This window comes from Salmo salar, chromosome ssa18, assembly GCF_905237065.1.
Source record: "Salmo salar chromosome ssa18, Ssal_v3.1, whole genome shotgun sequence".
NCBI lineage: Eukaryota > Metazoa > Chordata > Actinopteri > Salmoniformes > Salmonidae > Salmo > Salmo salar.
Genome location: NC_059459.1, coordinates 72,871,356 through 72,897,331, shown reverse-complemented (window position 1 = coordinate 72,897,331; position 25,976 = coordinate 72,871,356). Strand labels below are relative to the sequence as shown.

General features: G+C 41.4%; 2 protein-coding genes across 5 annotated transcripts in view; one reads left to right on the top strand and one right to left on the bottom strand.

Moving 5' to 3' along the window:
• Positions 1–18,962, bottom strand: part of ripk3 (receptor-interacting serine-threonine kinase 3) — a 25,406-nt gene extending 6,444 nt beyond the window's left edge. The window contains exons 1-6 of one of the 3 annotated variants that reach the window (XM_014156393.2): positions 18,690–18,949; positions 17,391–17,628; positions 16,491–16,681; positions 15,948–16,083; positions 15,642–15,830; positions 1,410–1,558 (exon numbers count right to left, since the gene is read on the bottom strand). In XM_014156393.2, coding sequence (XP_014011868.1) covers positions 1,410–1,558; positions 15,642–15,830; positions 15,948–16,083; positions 16,491–16,648 — 632 coding nt within the window. In that variant the 5' untranslated portion in view covers positions 16,649–16,681; positions 17,391–17,628; positions 18,690–18,949. Of the gene's footprint in view, positions 1–1,409; positions 1,559–15,641; positions 15,831–15,947; positions 16,084–16,490; positions 16,682–17,390; positions 17,629–18,689 lie in introns of those variants that run through there. The other 2 variants (XM_014156394.2, NM_001140473.1) reach the window with 2 other exon arrangements.
• Positions 18,594–25,976, top strand: part of khnyn (KH and NYN domain containing) — a 22,413-nt gene continuing 15,030 nt past the window's right edge. Inside the window, exon 1 of one of the 2 annotated variants that reach the window (XM_014156402.2) lies at positions 18,594–18,843. The gene's annotated coding sequence lies outside the window, so the exon portion shown is untranslated. Of the gene's footprint in view, positions 18,844–24,784; positions 24,901–25,976 lie in introns of those variants that run through there. The other variant, XM_014156404.2, reaches the window with a different exon arrangement.

The following is a 25,976-nucleotide window of genomic DNA, read 5'->3' as shown; positions in this document are numbered from 1 at the left end:
TAATGGTTATCTGTAGGAGGAATGTATATAGTGGAGGCAATTAAGCTTAGAATGTGCTGAGTAAAGGAAAGGCAATCATATGTTTACAGGCACTGATAAGCATGGAGAGATGTGGTTTAGTGAGGAAGGGGGCCGAGATCAGGTCAGATTAAGGGAGAAGGAACAGTTTATTGCCCGCATTACTTAACTTCCTGACATGCAATAAAGATGTAATGTTTAGGCAGAAGGAGGAGACTCCACCCAAATTGGGATATACATAATGCCACTGGTGGAAATATGTCTTTCTCTTATGCAGCTGTATAAGACTGTATATGACCCAGTGCGTGAATAAACTTGGTTTGAGCTTTATTAAGAATCCGTGAGTTTTAATCTGTTTATTTAGAACCTAACACCGCAAACATAACACTTTGTATTCAGGACAAAAAGTGAATTGCTTTGCCACATTTATTGCAGTATTACTTTAGTGCCTTGTTGCAAACAGGATGCATGTTTTGGAATATTGTATAGGCTTCCTTCTTTTCACTCAGTCAATTAGATTAGTATTGTGGAGTAACAACAATGTTCTTGATCCCTCCTCAGTTCTCTTATTACAGCCATTGAAGAGCGGCAGGTAGCATAGCGGTTGCTTGTTCGAATCCCAAGCTGGCAAGGTGGAAAATACTGTCGTTCTGCTCTTGAGCAATGCAGTTAACTCCCACAACAACTGCTCCCTGGGCACCTATAACATGGACGTCGATTAAGGCAGCCCCCCGCACCTCTCTGATTCAGAGGGGTTGGGTTAAATGCGAAAGACACATTTTGGTTGAATGCAACTGACTAGGGATCCCCCTTTCCCATTAAACTCTGTACCTGTTTTATAAATCACCATTGACCTCATGGTGAAATCCCTGAGCGGTTTCCTTCCTCCCCGAGTTAGGAAGGATGCCTGTATCTTTGTAGTGACTGGGTGTGTTCATACACCATCCAAAGTTTAATTAACAGATGAGGTAGTCATCCAAAAATTATTTTAAAACACTCACTCACAGTGTATGACTTATATGACTTTGTAAGCTAATTTTTACTCCTGAACTTATTTAGGCTTGCCATAACAAAGGGGTTGAATACTTCTTGACTCAAGACATTTCAGCTTTTCATTTTTTATGAATTTGTAAACCTTTTGAAAAACATAATTCCACTTTGTGTGTAGGCCAGTGACACAAAATCTCAATGTAGTCCATTTTAAGGCTGTAACACAACATAATGTGGAAAAAAATCTACGAGTGTGAAAACTTTCTGAAGGCACTATATGTATCCATTCAGTTCACAAGCATTTCGCTGCACGTTCTATACCTGCTGTAAACTGTTTTATTATCCTGAATGATGCCTTGAGAAACAGTGAAATGTCAATTGTATCAATGGTGTATACTTACCTGTAGATATCCGAGGCGTGGGTGGGCTTGTATGTCATGTCAAAAGCCTCTGGTGGCATGTAACTTAATGTTCCGCCGTCCTCTCCCGTGTCGTTCCTGTTCGCTTTGGAAATGCTGTGGTAAACCCTGGCTAGGCCGAAATCTGTCAGCTGGAGAGAGAGGAGAGAGGAGAAAGAGAGAATAATATCACAATCATTGGTGAAATTGCCAAGGGAGGGGCATGGGGGGGACATATCTCTGCACCAGCCGACCCTGAATATGATTGGCCACTCTTGGTGCCCCCCCCCGCCCCATTCTCATTGGGTCAGAGCGCTGTCAATCTGGCTCAAATTGAAGAGGTTCTGGTTTTCCCGTTGGCTGGAAACATTTTTGGGCAGCTCCATCGACGACCACATCGTCGTTTGCATTTCTGGCATTAGGAGAAAAACTTTCAGAATGACCGAGTGAATGCTGACAGAATAGAATCAGGAGACAGACTCGGGAGTTGGGATCAACATTCAACAACACAAGTGTAATAATTATTCTTTGGTGGGTGCTTATACTTGTCCTATTTCACAGATGTACAAGTATGTATTATACATGTGAAATAGTTTTCATTATACATGAAAACTATGAAATAAAACATATGGAATCACGTAGAAAAAAATGTTAAAAAAGTGTTCAATCAAAATATATTTTATATTTCAGATTCTTCAAAGTAGCCACCCTTTGCCTTGACGCCAGCTTTGCACACTCTTGGCATTCTCACAACCAGCTTCATGAGGTCATCATCTGGAATGCATTGCAATTAACAGGTGTGCCTTGTTAAAAGTTAATTTGTGGAATTTCCTTTGAGCCAATCAGCTGTGTTGTGACAAGGTAGTGTTAGTATATAGAAGATAGCACTATTTATTTAACTAGGCAAGTCAGTTAAGAACAAATCTTATTTACAATGACGGTCTACCCCGGCCAAACCCTAACCCGGGCGACTCTGGGCCAATTGTGCGCCGCCCTATGGGACTCCCAATCAAGGCCGGTTGTGATACAGCCTGGAATCGAACCAAGGTCTGTAGTGACGCCTCTAACACTGAGATGCAGAGATGCAGTGCCTTAGACAGCTGCGCTACTTGGGAGCCCAAATAAGCAAAGAGAAATGACAGTCCATCATTAATTTAAGACATGAAGGTCAGTGAATTCTGAAAATGTTAAAAACTTTGAAAGTTTCTTCAAGTGCAGTCGCAAAAACCATCAAGCACTATGATGAAACTGGCTCTAATGAGGACCGCCACAGGAAAGGAAGACCCAGAGTTACCTCTGCTGCAGAGGATAAGTTACCAGCCTCAGAAATCGGCAATTAACTGCACCTCAGATTGCAGCCCAAATGAATGCTACACAGAGTAACAGACACACCTCAACATCAACTGTTCAGAGGAGACTGTGTGAATCAGGCCTTCATGGTTGCTGTAAAGAAACCACTACTAAAGGACACCAATAAGAAGAAGAGACTTGCTTGGGCCAAGAAACACGAGAAATGGACATTAGACCGGTGGAAATCTGTCCTTTGGTCTGACGAGTCCAAATTTGCGATTTTTGGTTCCAACCGCTGTGTCTTTTTGAGACGCAGAGTAGGTAAACGGAAGATCTCCACATGTTTGGTTCCCACCGTGAAGCATGGAGGAGGAGGTGTGATGGTGTGGGGGTGCTTGCTGGTGACACTGTCAGTGATTTATTTTTAATTCAAGGCACATTTAACCAGCATGGCTGTCACTGCATTCTGCAGCAATACGCCATCCCATCTGGTTTGCACTTAGTGGGACTATCATTTGTTTTTCAACAGGACAATGACCCAAAACACACCTCCAGGCTGTGTATAACCTCCTCTGTGTACACCTCCTCTGCATTACCTGATGAAATTGCTGTATAATATGATCTTGTTACAATCTAATGCACATTCAAATGTCATAAATCAGCACTGCAGAGTTCTCCCTGTCCTCTGTTGTACCTTGATTGTATTACTGTTGATGATATCTGGAAATGTGCATGTACACCCTGGCCCATCTACTGTTTCTAGCCCCAATTCTGACTTGTGCTCTGATTAGTGTTTCAAGAATTTCTGCTCTCGTAAAAGCCTGGGTTTTCTGTACGTTAACACTAGAAGTTTATTTCCTAAAATGTATCAATTGAAAGTGTGGCTTCACAGCTCCAATCCAGATGTGTTGGTCATTACTAAGACGTGGTTAAGGAAGAGTGTTTTGAATACTGATGTTAACCTTTCTGGTTATAACCTTTACGGCAAGACAGATCTTCCAAAGGTGGGGGAGTGGCAATCTTTACCAAGGATCACCTTCAGTGCTCTGTTGTCTCCACCAAGTCTGTCCCCAAACAATTTTATTTGCTGGTTTTAAGCATTCAACTTTCAAATAGCTCTTTGTTGACTGGGTGCTATCGTCCTCCATCAGCACCGGCCTGTACCCTATCTGCCCTAAGCTCTCTGCTGGCTCCTTACACTAAGTCTGAATTTGTCCTGCTAGGTGATCTAAACTGGGACATACTTAAACCACCTGACCAAGTCCTAAAGCATTGGGACTCCCTAACTCTTTCTCAGATTATTACCAATCCCTCAAGGTATGACTCCAAACACCAAGAAAAGGCTACTCTCCTCGATGTTATCCTCACAAATAATCCTTACAGGTATCAGTCTGATGTTTTCTGTAATGACCTTAGTGATCACTGTTTTACAGCCTGTGTTCGTAATGGCTGCTCAGTGAAACGGCTTGTCCTGATTTGTCAGACGCTTGCTAAAAAACTTCCTTCATGACCTGGCCTCTGTAAATTGGAATCAGCTTGATCCCCTCTGTCGAAGACGCTTGGACCTTCTTTTTTGATATTTTCAGTGATATTATTAACAAACACAACCCCATAATGAAAATTTGAATTAAATACAGGTTCAGCCCCTGGTTCGATCGTGATCTTGCTGAGTTACACCAACTCAAGAATTGCATTTGGACTCCTGTGGCGGGCGCATACACGCTGACACGGTCGCCAGGTGTATGGTGTTTCCTCCGACACATTGGTATGGCTGGCTTCTGGGTTAAACTGGCATTGCGTCAAGAAGCACAGCGGTTTGGCTGGGTCGTGTTTCGGAGGAAGCATGGCTCTCGACCTTCGCCTCTCCCGAGTCCGTACGGGAGTTGCAGCGATGAGACAAGACTGTAGCTACCAATTGGATACCACAACATTTTGGAGAAAAAGGGGTAAAAAGTAAAACATTTAAATTAAATAAAAATGAAAAATTATACAAAAATTTAAAATACATAAATAAAAAGTTAAGAATTGCATTTGGCGAAAGGCTCGGCACATGCATACTCAGGCTGACTGGCTCTTGTTCAGGCAAATGGGAAATAAGTGCACTCAGGCTATCTGGAAGGCCAAAGTTAGTTACTTTAGCCTGTTAGGGCTAGGGGGCAGTATTGACACGGCTGGATAAAAAACATACCCGATTTAATCTGGTTACCACTCCTACCCAGTAACTAGAATATGCATATACTTATTACATATGGATAGAAAACACCCTAAAGTTTCTAAAACTGTTTGAATGGTGTCTGTGAGTATAACAGAACTCAAATGGCAGGTCAAAACCTGAGAGATTCCTTTACAGGAAGTGGCCTGTCTGACCATTTCTTGAACTTCTTTTCCATCTCTATCTTTTACTAAGGATCTCTGCTCTAACGTGACACTTCCCACGTCTTCCATAGGCTCTCAGAGCCCGGGAAAAAACAGAATGTCGTCATTCCAGCCCCAGGCTGAAACACATTATCGCCTTTCTCAAGTGGCCGATCAAGGGACTCTGGGCTTATGCGCGTGACCCGACCGCCCCCGCCTTTGTGATTTTTTCCTCTGTTTGCCGAAAAGGAGATTCCCTGTCGGAATATTATCGCTTTTCTACGAGAAAAATGGCGTAAAAATTGATTTTAAACAGTGGTTGACATGCTTCGAAGTAAGGTAATGGAATATTTAGAATTTTATTGTCACGAATTGCGCCATGCGCGCAACACTTCTTTACCATTTCGGATAGTGTCTGGAACGCACGAACAAAACGCCGCTATTCGGATATAACGATGGATTATTTTGGACCAAACCAACATTTGTTATTGAAGTAGCAGTCCTGGGAGTGCATTCTGACGAAGACAACAAAAGGTAATCAAACTTTTATAATAGTAAATATGATTATGGTGAGTGCTAAACTTGCCGGGTGTCTAAATAGCGAGCCCGTGATGCCTGGGCTATGTACTTAGAATATTGCAAAATGTGCTTTCACCAAAAAGCTATTTTAAAATCGGACATATCGAGTGCATAGAGGAGGTCTGTATCTATAATTCTTAAAATAATTGTTATGCTTTTTGTGAACGTTTATCGTGAGTAATTTAGTAAAATGTTAGCGAATTCCCCGGAAGTTTGCGGGGGTATGCTAGTTCTGAACGTCACATGCTAATGTAAAAGATGGTTTTTGATATAAATATGAACTTGATTGAACAAAACATGCATGTATTGTATAACATAATGTCCTAGGGTTGTCATCTGATGAAGATCATCAAAGGTGAGTGCTGCATTTAGCTGTCTTCTGGGTTTTGGTGACATTATATGCTGGCTTGAAAAATGGGTGTCTGATTATTTCTGGCTTGGTACTCTGCTGACATAATCTAATGTTTTGCTTTCGTTGTAAAGCCTTTTTGAAATCGGACAGTGTGGTTAGATTAACGAGAGTATTGTCTTTAAATAGCTGTAAAATAGTCATATGTTTGAGAAATTGAAGTAATAGGATTTTTAAGGTTTTGAAAATCGCGCCACAGGAAAAAAGTGGCTGTTGAGTAGGTGGGACGCAAGCGTCCCACCTAGCCCATAGAGGTTAAGGAGCAGTTTTCTCTCTGTGGGTCTAACCCCAAGAAGTTCTGGAAAAAGGTTAAATACCTGGAGAATAAACCCTCCTCCTCACAGCTGCCCATGTCCCTTAATGTTGATGATGTGGTTGTTACTGACAAGAAGCACACGGCTGAGCTTTTTAATCACGACTTCATTAAGTTAGGATTCCTATTTGACACAGCAATGCCTGATTGCCTGTTCAACATTTCCTCATCAACCACCCCTTCCAATGCAACTAGCCTCAATGCCATGCAACACTCCTTCCGTGGCCTCCAACGGCTTTTAAATGCTAGTAAAACTAAATGCATGCTCTTCAACCGATTGCTGCCCGCACCTGCCCACCCGACTAGCATCACTACTCTGGACAGTTCTGACTTAGAATATGTGGACAACTACAAATACCTAGGTGTCTGGTTAAACTGTAAACTCTCCTTCCAGACTCACATTAAGTATCTCCAATCCAAAATTAAATCTAGAATCGGATTCCTATTTCGCAACAAAGCCTCCTTCACTCATGCTGCCAAACATACCCTCGTAAAACTGACTATCCTACCGATCCTTGACTTCGGCTATGTCATTTACAAAATAGCCTCCAACACTCTACTCAGCAAACTGGCTGTAGTCTATCACAGTACCATCCATTTTGTCACCAAAGCCCCATATACTACCCAGCACTGCAACCTGTATGCCCTTGTTGGCTAGCCCTCGCTACATATTCGTCGCAAAAACCCACTGGCTCCAGGTCATCTATAAGTCTTTGCTAGGTACTTCCTTTGGCCAACATTCCTTCCAGTTCTCTGCTGCCAATGACTGGAACGAAATGCAAAAATCACTGAAGCTGGAGACCTATATCTCCCTCTCCAACTTTAAACATCAGCTGTCAGAGCAGCTTACCGATCACTGTACCTGTACACAGACAATCTGTAAATAGCACACCCAACTAGCTCATCCCCATATTGTTATTTATCTTCTTGCTCTTTTGCACCCCAGTATCTCTACTTGCACATCATCATCTGCACATCTATCACTCGAGTGTTAATGCTAAATTGTAATTATTTTGCCTCTATGGCTTATTTATTGCCTTACCTCCCTACTCTTCTACATTTGCACACACTGTATATAGATTTTTATATTGTGTTATTGACTGTACGTTTGTTTATGTGTAACTCTGTGTTGTTGTTTTTGTCGCACTGCTTTGCTTTATTTTGGCCAGGTCACAGTTGTAAATGAGAACTTGGTGTCAACTGGCCGACCTGGTTAAATAAAGGTGAAATAATTTTTTTTTTTTAAAAGCCCCGATGCTCCTCCCTCTTTTTCCCCTTTACCGCTACAAAGTTTCACCCTGCAGGTGGTCACTGAGTCCGAGGTGCTAAAGAAGCTCCTTAAACTTGACCCCCAAAAAAACATCTGGATCAGATGGTTTAGACTCTTTCTTCTTTAAGGTTGCTGCCCCTATAACCGCCAAGCCTCTCTCTGACCTTTTTAACCTGTCTCTCCTCTCTGGGGAGGTTCCCATTGCTTGGAAGGCAGCCACAGTTTGTCCTTTATTTAAAGGGGGAGATCAAGCTGATCCTAACTGTTATAGGCCTATTTCTATTTTGCCCTGTTTATCAAAAGTGTTGGAAAAACTTGTCAAAAATGAACTGGCTAGCTCTCTTGATGTCTATAGTATTCTCTCGGGTATGCAATCTGGTTTCCGCTTAGATTATGGATGTGTCACTGCAACCTTAAAGGTCCTCAATGATGTCACCATTGCCCTTGATTCTAAGCAATATTGTGCTGCTATTTTTATTGACTTGGCCAAAGCTTTTGATACGGTAGACCATTCCATTCTTGTGGGCTGGTTAAGGAGTATTGGTGTCTCTGAGTGCAGTGTATAAAGTCAGACAATATGCTGTCTCAGCCACTGCCTAGGCTCAATCCTAGGCCCCACGCTCTTCTCAATTTACATCAACAACATAGCTCAGGCAGTAGGACCAATCGGATTCCGTGCTTCAAGATTGCTTCGATCACGTGGACTGGGATATGTTCCGCATTGCTGCGAACAACAACATTGACAAATACGCTGACTCGGTGTGTGAGTTCATTAACAAGTGCATCGGTGATGTCGTACCAACAGCGTCTATTAAAACATTCCCCAACCAGAAACCGTGGATTGATGGCAGCATTCGCGCAAAACTGAACGTGCGAACCACTGCTTTTAATCAGGGCAAAGTGACCGGAAACATGACCGAATACAAACAGTGTAGCTATTCCCTCCGCAAGGCAATCAAACAAGCTAAGCGTCAGTACAGAGACAAAGTGGAGTCGCAATTCAACGGCTCAGACACGAGAGGTATGTGGCAGGGTCTACAGTCAATCGCGGACTACAAAAGAAAAATCAGCCCCGTCGCGGACCACGATGCCTTGCTCCCAGACAGACTAAACAACTTTTTTGCTCGTTTTGAGGATAATACAGTGCCACTAACACGGCCCGCTACCAAAACCTGCAGACTCTCCTTCACTGCAGCCAACGTGAGTAAAACATTTAAACGTGTTAACCCTCGCAAGGCTGCAGGCCCAGACGGCATCCCTGGCTGGTCCTAGCATGCGCAGACCAGCTGGCTGGTGTGTTTACAGACATATTCAATCCATCCTTATCCCAGTCTGTTGTCCCCACATGCTTCAAGAGGGCCACCATTGTTCCTGTTCCCAAGAAAGCTAAGGTAACTGAGCTAAATGAAAACCGCCCTGTAGCACTCACTTCCGTCATCATGAAGTGCTTTGAGAGACTAGTCAAGGACCATATCCCTCCACCCTACCTAGACCCACTCCAATTTGCTTACCGACCCAATAGGTCCACAGACGACGCAATCGCCATCACACTGCACACTGCCCTAACCCATCTGGACAAGAGGAATACCTATGTAAGAATGCTGTTCATCGATTAAAGCTCAGCATTTAACACCATAGTACCCTCCAAACTCGTCATTAAGCTCGAGACCCTGGGTCTCGACCCCGCCCTGTGCAACTGGGTCCTGGACTTCCTGACGGGCCATCCCCAGGTGGTGAGGGTAGGTAACATCATCTCCACCCCGCTGATCCTCAACACTGGGTCCCCACAAGGGTGCGTTCTCAGCCCTCTCCTGTACTCCCTGTTCACCCACGATTGCGTGGCCATGCACGCATCCAACTCAATCATCAAGTTTGCAGACGACACTACAGTGGTAGGCTTGATTACCAACAACGACGAGACGGCCTACAGGGAGGAGGTGAGGGCCCTCGGAGTGTGGTGTCAGGAAAATAACCTCGCACTCAATGTCAACAAAACAAAAAGAGATGATCGTGGACTTCAGGAAACAGCAGAGGGAGCAGCCCCCTATCTACATTGACGGGACAGTAGTGGAGAGGGTGGAGAGTTTTAAGTTCCTCGGCATACACATCACGGACAAACTGAAATGGTCCACCCACACAGACAGCGTGGTGAAGAAGGCGCAGCAGCACCTCTTCAACCTCAGGAGGCTGAAGAAATTCAGCTTGTCACCAAAAATACTCACAAACTTTTACAGATGCACAATCGAGAGCATCCTGTCGGGTTGTATCACCGCCTGGTACGGCAGCTGCTCCGCCCATAACCGGAAGGCTCTCCAGAAAGCATTTGCCAAGAATGTAATCAATACTTGTTTTATGTTCAAGTGTGTAAGGAGGGCAACAGTGAACCTGACACAATGCTGTAAGGCTAGAGACTTCCTTAGTTGGAAATCTAGTGGAATTTATAGTTTTCATCATCAGTAGGGTAAAACTAACCTGTCTCACGAGGAGATGTGCCGGTATAACCTATTGGAAAGCACATGCAATATACTTTTCTCTCTCACTCACACACACACACACACACACGTATGTTGTTGACACACACAGTGGTATTTAATCTGACATGTAAAATATGTATTTTGGATCATGTTGTCAGGCATGGTTTGTCTGACAGATGTTATTTCTATGTGAAATATTCTTTAACAAGTGTTGTTTTTGTGCTCAATGGTGGATCTAATCATAATTATTTAACCTGTTATGGATAGGGGGCAGTATTTTCACGGCCGGATAAAAAACGTACCCGATTTAATCTGTTTATTACTCCTGCCCAGAAACTAGAATATGCATATAATTGCTTGATTTGGATAGAAAACACCCTAAAGTTTCTAAAATTGTTTGAATGGTGTCTGTGAGTATAACAGAACTCATATGGCAGGCCAAAACTTGAGAAGATTCCAAACAGGAAGTGCCCTCTCTGACCATTTCTTGGCCTTCTTTAGCCTCTTTATTGAAAACAGAGGATCTCTGCTGTAACGTGACACTTTGTAAGGCTCCCATAGGCTCTCAGAAGGCGCCAGAACGTTGAATGATGACTCTGCAGTCTCTGGCTGAAAAACAGTAGCGCATTTGGATAGTGGTCGATCTGAGAACAATGAAACGGGCGCACGCATGCACGTGAAGAGGCCATTTTACATTTTCAGTCTTTGAACGAAAACGACGTCTCCCGGTCGGAATATTATCGCTATTTTACGAGAAAAATCGCATAAAAATTGATTTTAAACAGAGTTTGACATGCTTCGAAGTACGGTAATGGAATATTTTGAATTTTTTTGTCACGATACGCGCCGGCGCGTCACCCTTCGTTACCCTTCGGATAGTGTCTTGAACGCACTAACAAAACGCCGCTATTTGGATATAACTATGGATTATTTGGAACCAAACCAACATTTGTTATTGAAGTAGCAGTCCTGGGAGTGCATTCTGATGAAGAACAGCAAAGGTAATCCAATTTTTCTTATAGTAAATCTGAGTTTGGTGAGTACCAAACTTGGTGGGTGTCAAAATAGCTAGCCTGTGATGGCCAGGCTATCTACTCAGAATATTGCAAAATGTGCTTTCACCGAAAAGCTATTTTAAAATCGGACACCGCGATTGCATAAAGGAGTTCTGTATCTATAATTCTTAAAATAATTGTTTTGTTTTTTGTGAACGTTTATCGTGAGTAATTTAGTAAATTCACCGGAAGTGTTCGGTGGGAATGCTAGTTCTGAATGTCACATGCTAATGTAAAAAGCTGTTTTTTGATATAAATATGAACTTGATTGAACTTTCCATGCATGTATTGTATAACATAATGTCCTAGGAGTGTCATCTGATGAAGATCATCAAAGGTTAGTGCTGCATTTAGCTGTGGTTTTGGTTTTTGTGACATTATATGCTAGCTTGAAAAATGTGTGTCTGATTATTTCTGGCTGGGTACTCTCCTGACATAATCTAATGTTTTGCTTTCGTTGTAAAGCATTTTTGAAATCGGACAGTGTGGTTAGATAAAGGAGAGTGTTGTCTTTAAAATGGTGTAAAATAGTCATATGTTTGAAAAATTTAAGTTTTCGGATTTTCCAGGAGTTTGTATTTCGCGCCACGCCCTATCATTGGATATTGGAGTGGTGTTCCGCTAGCGGAACGTCTAGATGTAAGAAGTTTAAAAAAAGTGGAAAACCCCTAAATTATCACGATGAAAATCATGAAATCACAACCAATAACACTTTCACGTGTATATGTAAAATATAAAGACCATTAGAATGATCCTGTAACATGGATCTCTAGCAATATGAAGTAGTAGAGGGTCTGCGCCACTCTTACTTCTCCACCACTGGCACAACAAGTTCATAAACCCTGAATTCACTGTTCCATTGCTTCACAAGTTTAACAATACTACACTACGAATAGCAAAGCCACATACCAGAAATAAACAACTGTTACACACTAATGTAAATAAATATACTACTCTGTAAACTGGTCATCTCTGTTACACATTTCCATTTTTAGGACTACAAGCTTGCTAGCTCCATTGTTCAAATCTCTCTTATACAATATTTAAATCAATAACATTCCTCAACGCATCCCCGGGTGCAAACTACCTGCCCTCCTGGACACCTACACAATCCGATGTCACAGGAAGGCCAAAAAGATCATCAAGGACAGCAAGGACAGAAGGCGAGGTCAGTACAGGTGCATCAAAGCTGGAACCGAGAGACTGAAAAACAGCTTCTATCTCAAGGCCATCAGACTGTTAAACAGCCATCACTAACATTGAGTGGCTGCTGCCAACATACTGACTCATCTCTAGCCACTTTAATAATGGGAAAATTGATGTAATCAATTTATCACTTGCCACTTTATATTATTTATATTAGAAAATGTTTACAGTATATGTATATACTGTACGCTATACCATCTACTGCATCTTGCCATCTTGATGTAATAGATGTATCACTAACCACTTTAAACAATGCCACTTTATATAATGTTTTCATAACCTACATTACTCATCTCATATGTATATACTGTACTCTATGCCATCCTGATGTAATGTATCACTAGCCACCTTAAAAAATGCCACTTTATATGTTTTCATACCCTACGATACTCATCTCATATGTATATACTGTACTCCATACCATCTATTACATCTTGCCTACGCTGTTCGGCCATCGCTCATTTATATATTTTTATGTACATATTCGTATTCATTCCTTTACACTTGTGTGTACAAGGTAGTTGTTGTGGAATTGGTAGATTACTTGTTAGATATTACTGCATGGTCGGAACTAGAAGCACAAGCATTTCGCTACACTTGCATTAACACCTGCTAACCATGTGTATGTGACAAATACATTTAATTTGATTTGATTTGAGGAAGATCTCTCATCCATTTATGCAGATAATACAGTCTTATACTCAGCTGGCCCCTGGATTTTGTGTTAAATGCTCTACAACAAAGCTGTGTCCAACAAGCTTTCTCTGCCCTTAACCTTGTTCTGAACACCTCCAAAACAAAGTTCATGTGGTTTGGTAAGAAGAATGCTCCTCTTCCCACAGGTGTGATTACTACCTCTGAGGGTTTAGAGCTTGAGGTAGTCACCTCATGCAAGTACTTGGGAGTATGGCTAGACGGTGCGCTGTCCTTCTCTCAGCACATATCAAAGCCGCAGGCTAAAGTTAAATCTCGACTTGGTTCCCTCTATCGTAATTGCTCCTCTTTCACCCCAGCTCCCAAACTAACCCTGATTCAGATGACTATCTTACCCATGCTAGATTACGGGGACGTAATTTATAGATCGGCAGGTAAGGGTGCTCTTGAGCGGCTAGATGTTCTTTACCATTCGGCCATCAGATTTGCCTCCAATGCTCCATATAGGACACACCACTGCACTCTATACTACCACTGGTCATCTCTGTATACCCGTCGCAAGACCCCACTGGTTGATGCTTATTTATAAAACCCTCTTAGGCCTCACTCCCCCCTATCTGAGATATCTATTGCAGCCCTCGTCCTCCACATACAACACCTGTTCTGCCAGTCACATTCTGTTAAAGGTCCCCAAAACACACACATCCCTGGGTCGCTCGTCTTTTCAGTTTGCTGCAGCTAGCAACTGGAATGAGCTGCAACAAACATTCAAACTGGACAGTTTAATCTCAATCTCTTCATTCAAAGACTCAATCATGGACACTCTTACTGACAGTTGTGACTGCTTTGCATGACGTATTGTTGTCTCTACCTTCTTGCCCTTTGTGCTGTTGTCTGTGCCCAATAGTGTTTGTACCCTGTTTTGTGCTGCTGCCATGTTGTGTTGCTACCATGTTATTGTCATGTTGCTACCATGCTGAGTTGTCATGTGATGCTGCCATGCTATGTTGTTGTCTTAGGTCTCTCTTTATGTAGTGTTGTGTTGTCTCGCTTATCGTGATGTGTGTTTTGTCCTATATTTTTATTTATTTTTAATCCCAGCCCCCATCCCTGCAGGAGGCCTTTTGCCTTTTGGTAGGCAGTCATTGTAAATAAGAATGTATTCTTAACGTTTGACATGTTTGAACGAACGTAAATAGATTTTTTTTTTTACTTTTCGTCGTGACTCCCCCCCCCCTACATTTTGAGAAGCCTAACAACATGGAACAACTTGGAGTTATTTGGACATAAATTATGAACTTTGTCGAAAGAAACCACATTTGTTGTGGACCTGGGATCCCTGGAAGTGCCTTCTGATGAAGATAATCAAAGGTAAGGTTTTATTTACAATAGTATTATTGATATTAGATGGTGCTAACCTGTATATCCTAGCCTATTGTTCTTAGCATAGCACCCCGTTTATTGCAAAGTGTGATTTCCCAGTAAAGTTATTTTGAAATCTGGCAATGCGGTAGCATTTACGAGATGTTAATCTATAATTCTTTGAATGACAATATTATAATTTACCAATGTTTTCAAATAGTAATTTTGTAAATTGTAACGCTGATTCACCGCAAGCATTTGAGGGAAAAAAAATTCTGAATTTCACCGCTACTGTAAAATGCTGTTTTTGGATATAAATATGAACTTGATGGAACAAAAAATGCATGTATTGTATAACATAATGTCCTAGGAGTGTCATCTGATGAAGATTGTCAAAGGTTAGTGCATAATTTTAGCTGGTTATCTGCTTTTGGTGACGCCTGTCTTTGAATTGACAAAACATTACACACAGCTATTTTCAATGTACTCTCCTAACATAACCTAACTTTATGCTTTCGCCGTAAAGCCTCTTTGAAATCGGACAATGTGGTTGGATTTAGGAGATGTTTATCTTTCAAATGGTGAAAAATAGTTGATTGTTTGAGAAATTGAAATTATTCGATTCTTGCAGTTTTGAATTTCCCGCCATGGTCTCTTGACAATAAATGGGATTTAAAATGGGATTTATTGTCAAGAGACCATGGCGGGAAATTCAAAACTGCAAGAATCTAATAATTTCAATTTCTCAAACAATCAACTATTTTTCACCAGGTCCTCAACAGGTTAAAATTGGATTTGATTTGGAAGGGCTATTTGACCAAGAAGGAGAGTGATGGAGTGCTACATCAGATGACCTGGCCCCCACAATCACCCGACCTCAACCAAATTGAGATGGTTTGGGATGACTTGGACCGCAGAGTAAAGCAAAAGCAGCCAACAAGTGCTCAGCATATGTGGAAACTCCTTCAAGATTGTTGTAAAAGCATTCCAGGTGACTACCTAATGAAGCTGGTTGAGAGAATGCGAAAAGTGTGCAAAGCTGTCATCAAGGCAAAGGGTGGCTACTTTGAAGAACCTTAAATATAAAATATATTTAGATTTGTTTTTTGGTTACTACATGAGTCCATATGTGTTATTTCATAGTTTTGATGTCTTCACTACTATTCTACAATGTAGAAAATAGTCAAAAATAAAGAAAAACCCTTTAATGTATAGGTGGTCCAAACTTTTGACTGGTACTGTATCAAACCAAGGAGCCTGGGACTTGCCTTGGCATGGAGGCTGTCATCCAGCAGCACGTTACTGGGCTTGAGATCCAGGTGCAGTAGGGGCGGATCGAGATGGTGGAGAAAGTTCATGCCCAGAGCCACCTGGTGGGCCAGGCGGAAGGACAGGGGCCAGGGTGGGGGGCCGGAGAGACGTTCCTGGAGGGTCGCCAGGGACCCCCTCTCCATAAACTGTAGAAATATTATAAATAAAATAATAAATACCCACACATTGTATATGCTCCTAATTACCACCCATGCATGTTCTGAGTCACTAAGTCAGACTTATTCACAGTAGGTATTATTTACCTCCATGACCAGCCCCAAGTGGGTGGAGAGGCCGGAGCTTGGGGGCCGTCCCTGGTACACCCCTAGGATCCTGAGGACATATGAGCTCCCCCCCTGGCGCATTAGGTCTGCCTCTCTGAGCAGAGATGAGCTGGAGCTGGTGTGTATGTGTGTGTGTGATGGGTAGGTAGAGGTAGGTGTGTGTGTGTGTGTGTGTGTGTGTGTGTGTGTGTGTGTGTGTGTGTGTGTGTGTGTGTGTGTGTGTGTGTGTGTGTGTGTGTGTGTGTGTGTGTGTGTGTGTGTGTGATGGGTAGGTAGGTAGAGGTGTATGTGTGGAGGGACAAAATAATTGTCAGAGATATAGGCAACATGTTATTGAGGAAAATGTGGGATTTGCCTGGGCCAATACTTGAACCCAGGTCAAATAACAGTCGTTACACCAAGAGATCCGAACCCCTTGATGAGATCAATAGGTGTTGGGTTAACTATGGACGCTACAATATGAATATGCACTCAACTCAAGAAAGTACTTTTATGCAAAGTTGTGAAATAGACAATACTTACCCGTCATCATAATGCAACAACTTGATGGCCACGTCCAACCCCCACTCTACATGTCTGGCCTTGTGGATCTGTCCAAACCCTCCTGAGCCAATCACACACCAGTTCTGCAGTCTGTCATCACCAATCAGCAACGGAGCCGGACAACTGGACAGTTCCATCTTTCACCAGGAGGCCAAGGAGATATACTGCAACTAAACCACAAGTGAAACAATGGATTGTTACAGCATGTGTGATGGTGTACAATAGAATGTACAGAATGTAGGCTACAATACTGCACAAAGTAACTGATTTACTGTAGCTAGTGTGCCAAAGTGAGAAGAACAGAAAACCATAAAGAATACCCTAAAGCCAGAAATAGAAAATAGACAAAGGAGGGAGAGCGAGCGAGAGAGAAAGAAACAAATCCAATTTTGATCAACTCCCATATCTATTGGATGAAATACCTCAGTGTTCGATCACAGCAGCAAGATTTGTGACCTGTTGCCACAACAAATGGGCAACCAGTGAAGAACAAACACTATTGTAAATACAACCCATATTTATGTTTATTTATTTTCCCTTTTGTACTTTAACTATTTGCACATCGTTATAACACTAATATGACATTGGAAATGTCTTTATTCCTTTTAAACTTTTGTGAGTGTAATGTTTACTGTTAATTTTGGATTGTTTATTTCACTTTGTTTATTATCTATTTAACTTGCTTTGGCAATGTAAACATTATGTTTCCCATGCCAATGAAGCCCTTTGAATTGTATTTAATTGAAAGAGAGAGAGAGTAAAGACTCAATCTCTCAACTATAATGGTATTTTCCTTCGTACTCTTAACTTCCTCAATTGTAATCTACCATTCAATAAAAATAAGAAAAAAATCACAGAACCAAACAGAACCATGCTTACCTTTGTAGTTTTCATGCTCTTTATAACAATGGGTGTTATTAAAAACACTATTTTGCAATGAAATAGCAGCGAAAATGATCAAACCGGTTGTGTTAAAAATATGTCAGTTCATTTTCTGCGAGATATCTTTTCTAATGGCGGTGTACTTCTCATAAACTTCTTTCACTTCCCATCAAGAGTTTGCAGAATCAGAGGATGACGCGCTGATTGAGTGACAGAGCAGGGGTGCCTCACCTGGCTGCGAAATAGAGTGAAGGTGAAGATAACCTGATTAGTCACAGTTGTAAAATGTTTTAGTAAGCTAAATAGCCTTTTCTTCGAATCATTGACAATGACATGTTTTTATTATATGGAGCAATTTTAGAAACATTTCCTAATGCGGTGTGTTTTGAAAATAACGTTTCTTTTTTTGAATAATAGTTTGAAATTCCACTACATAGCCTATTTTAGGCAAATTATGATTATGTACCAATTATGTATTGTTATGGCCTTAGGCTACTTCAGCTGACAACCATTATTATTGACTGACTACTAGATTGTAGCAAATAATTAATTACAAGACGAAGTTAATTTTAGTTTACAGCGGTACCACCGATCTATGGAAAGGGAAGTTTTTATGTTGCACGTGACGTAAATGGAATTTCCCTGATCGCTCGGTTTATTTTGGTTTCCGCTAGACAGCACAGCTACAAAGTAAATATTGAAGATATCGTAAAAATTCATGAAATCAAAAATGTGCTTTTTGGTCCTAATTTAACGTTATGGTTAGGCATACGGTTAGCAGTGTGGTTACGGTTAGAGTTAAGGTAAGGTTTTTCGAAGTAAAGATCTAAGGAGATAAATTGTAGAAATAGGCAGGGTTTGTAACTTTGTGGATGTGGTAACTAGTGACGACTGTTAATTCTCGTTTTTTCTTTTATCGTACAGCCTGGTGTATCTGCGCATTTATGTTCTGTCAAAGTTAGGGATTTTACGACAGCATGTTGATGTTATGTACAAGTGTGTTCAGTCACTTCGAATCTGATATTTATGTAGGTCAACAACACATAATTCGAAAGCACCAAAGATATTTAATAAAGTTTTAAAAGGAAACTGTCGGTGATATTACCGATAATAACCCATTTAAATCGTGCGTGTTACTCTGCCTACATGATTACGTATGTCGCAGATACTCCAGCCTTTATGTTGTTGTGTCTGTATAGTGTCTGTTTTAAAGCCCACATAATTTCAGACAGTACTTTCTACAGTAGCCCAACTCTGTCGCTCAATTCACAAACTTTCTTGTATAATATTACCTACCTTTGCTGCCGCTCGTTCACAACGTTTTTTTGTGTTCACCGGTACTTGTGAACTTTGGACTGCATTGTTCTGTGATTGCAGAAGGCAAAACCAAGTTATTCAAATACTAGAAATCGAAACTGAGAGAAGCAACTTCGGGAAAAGGATGAATGAGGTTAGAGAATTATTTTGTTGAGTTTGTTCATAATATTATTTAAATATAGCCTACAATTAACTTTGTAAATTAAATAAACTAGTATAGCTGTTGTTGTGAACGATACTGTGTTTGGAGAGTGTGTTAGTGCCTGTTATAATTCTGCGTTCATAACCAAGTGGTGGTAGGCCTTATTATTTAAGGTGTAAATAACAATTGGATGCATTCACGTGGTTTGAACTCGTTGAGAAACGGCGATTGGCTAATGGCCATCAACAAGCTGGGTCAAAGATAAACTAAAAATACATTTTCATGGATGTAAACAAATTATAATTTTCATAAACTGTTAGATTGCTTTTTATAAATAATGTTTTGTTTTATTTAACTGCCGAAAATGCTGTTATCGAGGTAATTTCCTTAGTATGTGACATCAAAAAAAGTTTCAATTTAAAGATACTCCAATTCAGAGTTACATGTGGGAAACAAAATTGTTTTGCCCGAGTTGTGACGTTTCACCACACACCTTTACAACCAAAAGATGACAACAAATTCGGTTTTGACAACTACAACCTTATCGATATGGATAATTTAGCTAGACCATATTGTCAATGTTAAGCAAGCTAGCTAATTGTATTATTAGCAACGTTAGCTAGATTAACAAGCTACCTAAAATCTTATTGGTTGATGAATTGTTCCGACTTCAAAAGCACTTTAACACAATAATGTTGCACACAATCATGCCCTTTTTCCTCATGAACGTGAAGCCAACAGGAGCTCAGGAATGATAAACGACTTTCCCACTTGTGATTAATGCAGGGGACTTTAATGCAGGCAAACTTAAATCAGTTTTACCAAATTTTTACCAGCATGTCACATGTGCAACCAGAGGGAAAACAATCCTAGACCACCTTTACTCCACACCAGTGTTGCCAACTAACTTTCAGGGTAAGTTGCTAGAGGCAGGTTGATTTGTTGCTAAAAGTTGCTAAATGACGTTGTGATGTCATTGCGTGATAACGTAAAACTGCGTCATTACGTAGAATAACGTTACTCAAATTGACTAGCCATCTATGCAAAACATATGATTTGACATTTGTTCAGGTACAGACTCCCACTATTTTCTGTACTTCTGGCTGTACAATTTTGATTGAAACAAGGTTGATTGATGTTGTAAGTTCTGTTCAAGATCAAACATTCGTGACCAACTATATTCATTGGGTTTGGCTCGTCGAACCCATGCTACTGATTTGCAATTTGCTGAAATTGCTGCTGGCCTGCTGCTGCCTGTGCACGAGCTGAGCGCCTGCTGTTGATGTCACTCACAATGCACTTTTGCAGCCAGGCACATGTGTTGTGACAGAAAAAAATGTTTTTTGTGTCATTTAGAGGGAAAATGCGTGCATTTTAGCGTTTGAGTCACTTTTCAAAAGTTGCTAAAAGTTCCAAATACATTTTTTAAAGTAGCTACATTTGTTGCTAGGTGCTGTTTGAAAAAAAAGTTGCCAGGGTAGTCTGAAAAGGTCCTAAATCTAGCAACAAAATTGCGAAGTTGGCATCACTGCTCCACACACAGAGATGCATACAAAGCTCTCCCCCTCCCTCCATTTGGCAAATATGACCATAATTCTATCCTCCTGATTCCAGGAGCTCAGGAATGACTTTCCCACTTGTAATTACCAGTGGCGATGTTAGCATGTAAATCTTTGTGGGGCAAACAAAAATTGACCAAATTATTAGGGTGAGGCACATGGGCTACTAACAGCTTACTACACAACATGCACTTTGTATTACACTTAGAGTTATAGATGGCTCCGAAGAACATGGTTGACATTTTACATTCTCCCAACCAATTGTGCTATTTTGTTAGTCTTTTTTGTGTAACTTATTTTTTTACTTATTTTGTACATAATGTTGCTGCTACCATCTCTTATGACCTAAAATAACTTCTGGACATCAGAACAGCGATTACTCACTGCAGACTAAAATAAACTTTTTCCTTTAATGAGTCCGACGAAAAGGATATACTGCTTTCACTGGAAAAGGCCCTGATACCCGTCATTTGCTTGAAGAAATGATGCAGGAAAAGGGGCCGGCAGATCAGGCAGCCTTCTGAGAATCCGTAGGCGAGCGGGTAAACTCCCACTACCATCCGTTGTTCTTGCTAATGTGCAAACATTGGAAAATATAATTGACGACCTACGATTAAGAATATCTTACCTACGGGACATTAAAAACTGTAATATCTTATGTTTCACCGAGACGTGGCTGAATGAAGATACAGATAATATAGAGCTGGCGGGATTTTCCATGCACCGGCAGAACAGAGACGCAACGTCTGGTAGAGAAGAAGAAAATGCTCACCCAGAAGCAGCGCTCCTATTGGCCGGGGACTTTAATGCACGCAATCTTAAATAGTTTTACCAAATTTTTACCGGCATGTCATATGTGCAACCAGAGGGAGAAAAAATCTTAGACCACCTTTACTCCACACACAGAGATGCATACAAAGCTCTCCCCGGCCCTCCATTTGGCAAATCTGACCATAATTCTATCCTCCTGATTCCTGCTTACAAGCAAAAACTAAAGCAGGAAGTAAAGCTGTGACTCGCTCAATACGGAAGTGGTCAGATGACGCGGACGCTACACTACAGGACTGTATTGCTAGCACAGACTGGAATATGTTCCGGGATTCATCCAATGGCATTGAGGAGTACACCACCTCAGTCATCGGCTTCATCACTAAGTGCATTGACGACGACATCCCCACTGTGACTGTACGTACATATCCCAACCAGAAGCCGTGGATTACAGGCAACATCCACATCGAGCTAAAGGCTAGAGCTGCCGCTTTCAAGGAACGGGAGACTAATCTGGACACTTATATGAAATAGTGCTATGCCCTCAGACGAACCATCAAACAAGCAAGGTGTCAATACAGGATGATGATTGAATCCTACTACACCGGCTCTGACGCTCGTCGGATGTGGCAGGGCTTGAAAACTATTACGGACTACAAAGGGAAACCCAGACGTGAGCTGCCCAGTGACGCAAGCCTACCAGACGAGCTAAATGCCTTTAATGCTCACTTTGAGGCAAGCAACACTAAAGCATGCACAAGAGCACCAGCTGTTCTGGATGACTGTGTGATAATGCTCTCGGTAGCCGATGTGAACAAAACCTTTAAACAGGTCAACATTCACAAAGACGCTGGGCCAGACGGATTACCAGGGTGCGCACTCAAAGCATGCGCGGAACAATTGTCAAGTGTCTTCACTGACATTGTCAACCTCTCCTTGACCGAGTCTGTAATACCTACATGTTTCATGCAGACCACCATAGTCCCTGTTCCCAAGGAAGCGAAGGTAAGCTGCCTATATGATTACTGCCCCGTAGCACTCACGTCAGTAGCCATGAAGTGCTTTGAAAGGCTGGTCATGGCTCACAACAGCATCCTCCCGGACACCATAGACCAACTCCAATTCGCCCCAACAGATCCACAGATGATTCAATCGCACTCCACACTGCCCTTTCCCACCTGGACAAAAGGAACACCTATGTGTTCAACACCATAGTGCCCACAAAGCTCATCACTAAGCTAAGGACTCTGGGACTAAACACCTCCCTCTGCAAATGGATCCTGGACTTCCTGACGGGCTGCCCCCAGGTAGTAAGAGTAGGCAGCAACACGTCTGCCACACTGATCTTTAACCTGTTGGGGGTAGGGGGCAGTATTGACACGGCCGGATAAAAAACGTACCCGATTTAATCTGGTTACTACTCCTGCCCAGTAACTAGAATATGCATATAATTATTGGCTCTGGATAGAAAACACCCTAAAGTTTCTAAAACTGTTTGAATGGTGTCTGTGAGTATAACAGAACTCATATGGCAGGCAAAAACCTGAGAAGATTCCTTACAGGAAGTGCCCTCTCTGTCAAGATCTTGTTCTTCTTGTCTCTGTTTTTTGAAGACTGAGGATCTTTGCTGTAACGTGACACTTCCTACGGCTCCCATAGGCTCTCAGAGCCCGGGAAAAAGCTGAATGATATCGAGGCAGCCCCAAGCTGAAACACATTATCGCTTTTGGCAAGTGGCCGATCAGAGGACAATGGGCTTAGGCACGAGTCGACCCCATGCTTTATTTTCTTTCGTCTTTTTACCTAAACGCAGATTCCCGGTCGGAATATTATCACTTTTTTTACGAGAAAAATGGCATAAAAATTGATTTTAAACAGCGGTTGACATGCTTCGAAGTACGGTAATGGAATATTTAGAATTTTTTTGTCACGAAATGCGTCGTGCTCGTCACCCTTCTTTACCCTTTCGGATAGTGTCTTGAACGCACAAATAAAACTCCGCTGTTTGGATATAACTATGGATTATTTGGGACCAAACCAACATTTGTTATTGAAGTAGCAGTCCTGGGAGTGAATTCTAACGAAGAACAGCAAAGGTAATAACATTTTTCTTATAGTAAATCTGACTTTGGTGAGTGCTAAACTTGCTGCGTGTCTAAATAGCTATCCCTGTGATGCCGGGCTATCTACTTAGAATATTGCAAAATGTGCTTTCACCGAAAAGCTATTTTAAAATCGGACATATCGAGTGCATAGAGGAGTTCTGTATCTATAAATCTTAAAATAATTGTTATGCTTTTTGTGAACGTTTATCGTGAGTAATTTAGTAAATTCACCGGAAGTTTGCGGGGGGTATGCTAGTTCTGAACGTCACATGCTAATGTAAAAAGCTGGTTTTTGATATAAATATGAACTTGATTGAACAAAACATGCATGTATTGTATAACATAATGTCCTAGGAGTGTCATCTGATGTCCTAGGAGTGTCAGCAGCTCAAATAAATGTGTTCCTAGCCACCCAGTAACTCGGGGTCTTCCTTTCCTGTGGCGGTCCTCATGAGAGCCAGTTTCATCATAGTGCTTGATGGTTTTTGCGACTGCACTTGAAGAAACTTTCAAAGTTCTTGAAGTTTTCGGAATTGACTGTCTTAAAGTAATGATGGACTGTAGTTTCTTTGCTTATTTGAGCTGTTATTGCCATAATATGGACTTGGTCTTTTACCAAATAGGGCTATCTTCTGTATACCACCCCTACCTTGTCACAACACAACTGATTGGCTCAAACGCATTAAGAAGGATAGAAATTCCACAAATTTACCTTTAACAAGGCACACCTGTTAATTGAAATGCATTCCAGGTGACTACCTCTTGAAGCTGGTTGAGAGAATGCCAAGAGTGTGCAAAGCTGTCATCAAGGTAAAGGGTGGCTACTTTGAAGATTCTCAAATATAAAATATATTTTGATTTGTTTAACCCTTTTTTTGGTTACAACATGAGTTATTTTGTAGTTTTGGTGTCTTCACTATAATTCTACAATGTAGAAAATACAAAGAATAAAGAAAATCTGGAATGAGTAGGTGTGTCCAAACTTTTGACTGTTACTGTATATATATATTAGTGATGCACCGATATGACATTTTTGGCCGATACCGATATGTGATATTTTCCTTGCCAAAAAAAACAATACCAATAGCGATAACCGATATAAACAATTATAGCGGCCTTTTAAGCATTCTGGTTAAATAGTTAGACCACTGCGTCCATGTGTGTGTGTTAAGGCACTGCATCTCAGTGCAAGAGGTGTCACTACAGTCCCTCGTTCAAATCCAGGCTGTATCACATCCGGCCGTCATTGGGAGTCCCATAGGGCGGCGCACAATTGTCCCAGCGTTGGCCGGGGTAGGCCATCATTGTAAATAAGAATTTGTTCTTAACTGACTTGCCTTGTTAAATAAAGGTTACACACACACACACACATTACACTGACCAAAATGTTATTTTGTTGGCATTTACGTATGTCCCCATTACCAGTAAAACATAATCAAAACCTATTTCTTTCACTTACTTGCTGTGCTGTTTCGTTGTTCATTTGTTCATTTGTTTCATTCTCATCCAGGATTTCATCATACATGTCAAGCAGTGAAGTTTCAGCTCTGTCTGTCCGTGGCCTCTCTTCCTCGGTGCACACTGTCACTGTGTGCGTTTCCATCTTGTTCAGCTGTGTATGTAACATTTTCACGTAAACCCTGTTTCTTGTCTGCATCGAAGTTGCAGTCCTTGTACATAGCATCGAGCATGGTGGCGACACAGTAGAGAATGCCACCGAATCGCTTGTTCACAGCCTGTGTCAGCAGTTTTGTTGAGCAGGCGTTTCAATGCCATGACAGAGGGTATCACATCTGCTGCAGGCGCAGTTGATGAGCTTTTTTCTCAAGTCAGTTGTTTGAATGGAGTCAGCTAGTGTGTTCATGTTTCAAACATGTTCTCAAATGCCATTGAAATGGCAGCAGTGGTATGACAACCAGCACATTCATGAGCATACAATATGACTTTCCTCAGTACGAAATCCTCGACAACCCACTGTGCTGTCGGACTCAGCATGCTCATGGGGCTGATATTGCTGGTCCAAATGTCAGTCGTGAAGCTAATAGCAGTGACGCTATTACTGTGTAACTCCGGTAGGGCAACATCTGTAAAATAGCGCACTTGGTGCTCGACCAGTCTGCGAAAGCCAACATCACCCACGACAGAGAACGGTTGATTGTCAAGGGCAATGAATTCCATTATCTGCACATCGGCGTTAAATTAGACAGCGGGTCGATGCCGATGCTGGCATTTTTAGCTAATATCAGCCGATTCCGATATGTTCAACAATATGTGTGTGTGTGTGTGTGTGTGTGTGTATGTATGTATATATATATATATATATATATATATATATATATATATATATATATATAATTTATTATTATTTTAGCTAAACAGGTGGGGCCACCTGCCCTGCATAACGGGTCATCACTGGTAATTACCAGTTGGAGGGGCGTTCAAGTGGGGTTTTCCCAGTCGTATGTGGTAAATACCAATGTCCCACTTGGGTTATGAATACTGCTTAATTACATAGATGAGTCTTGCGAGGCCATCCTTCCAAATCTCTCATCTCGTTGACCTATAGATCTATGCTGATATGGTTGTCATTGGCTGACATGGGCAAATCAAAGTTTATTGTTCGGGTTCACAGATTTGTAGATGTATTCACAGCGAAATGCTTGTGTTTCTAATTTCACACATAATCTAGAAA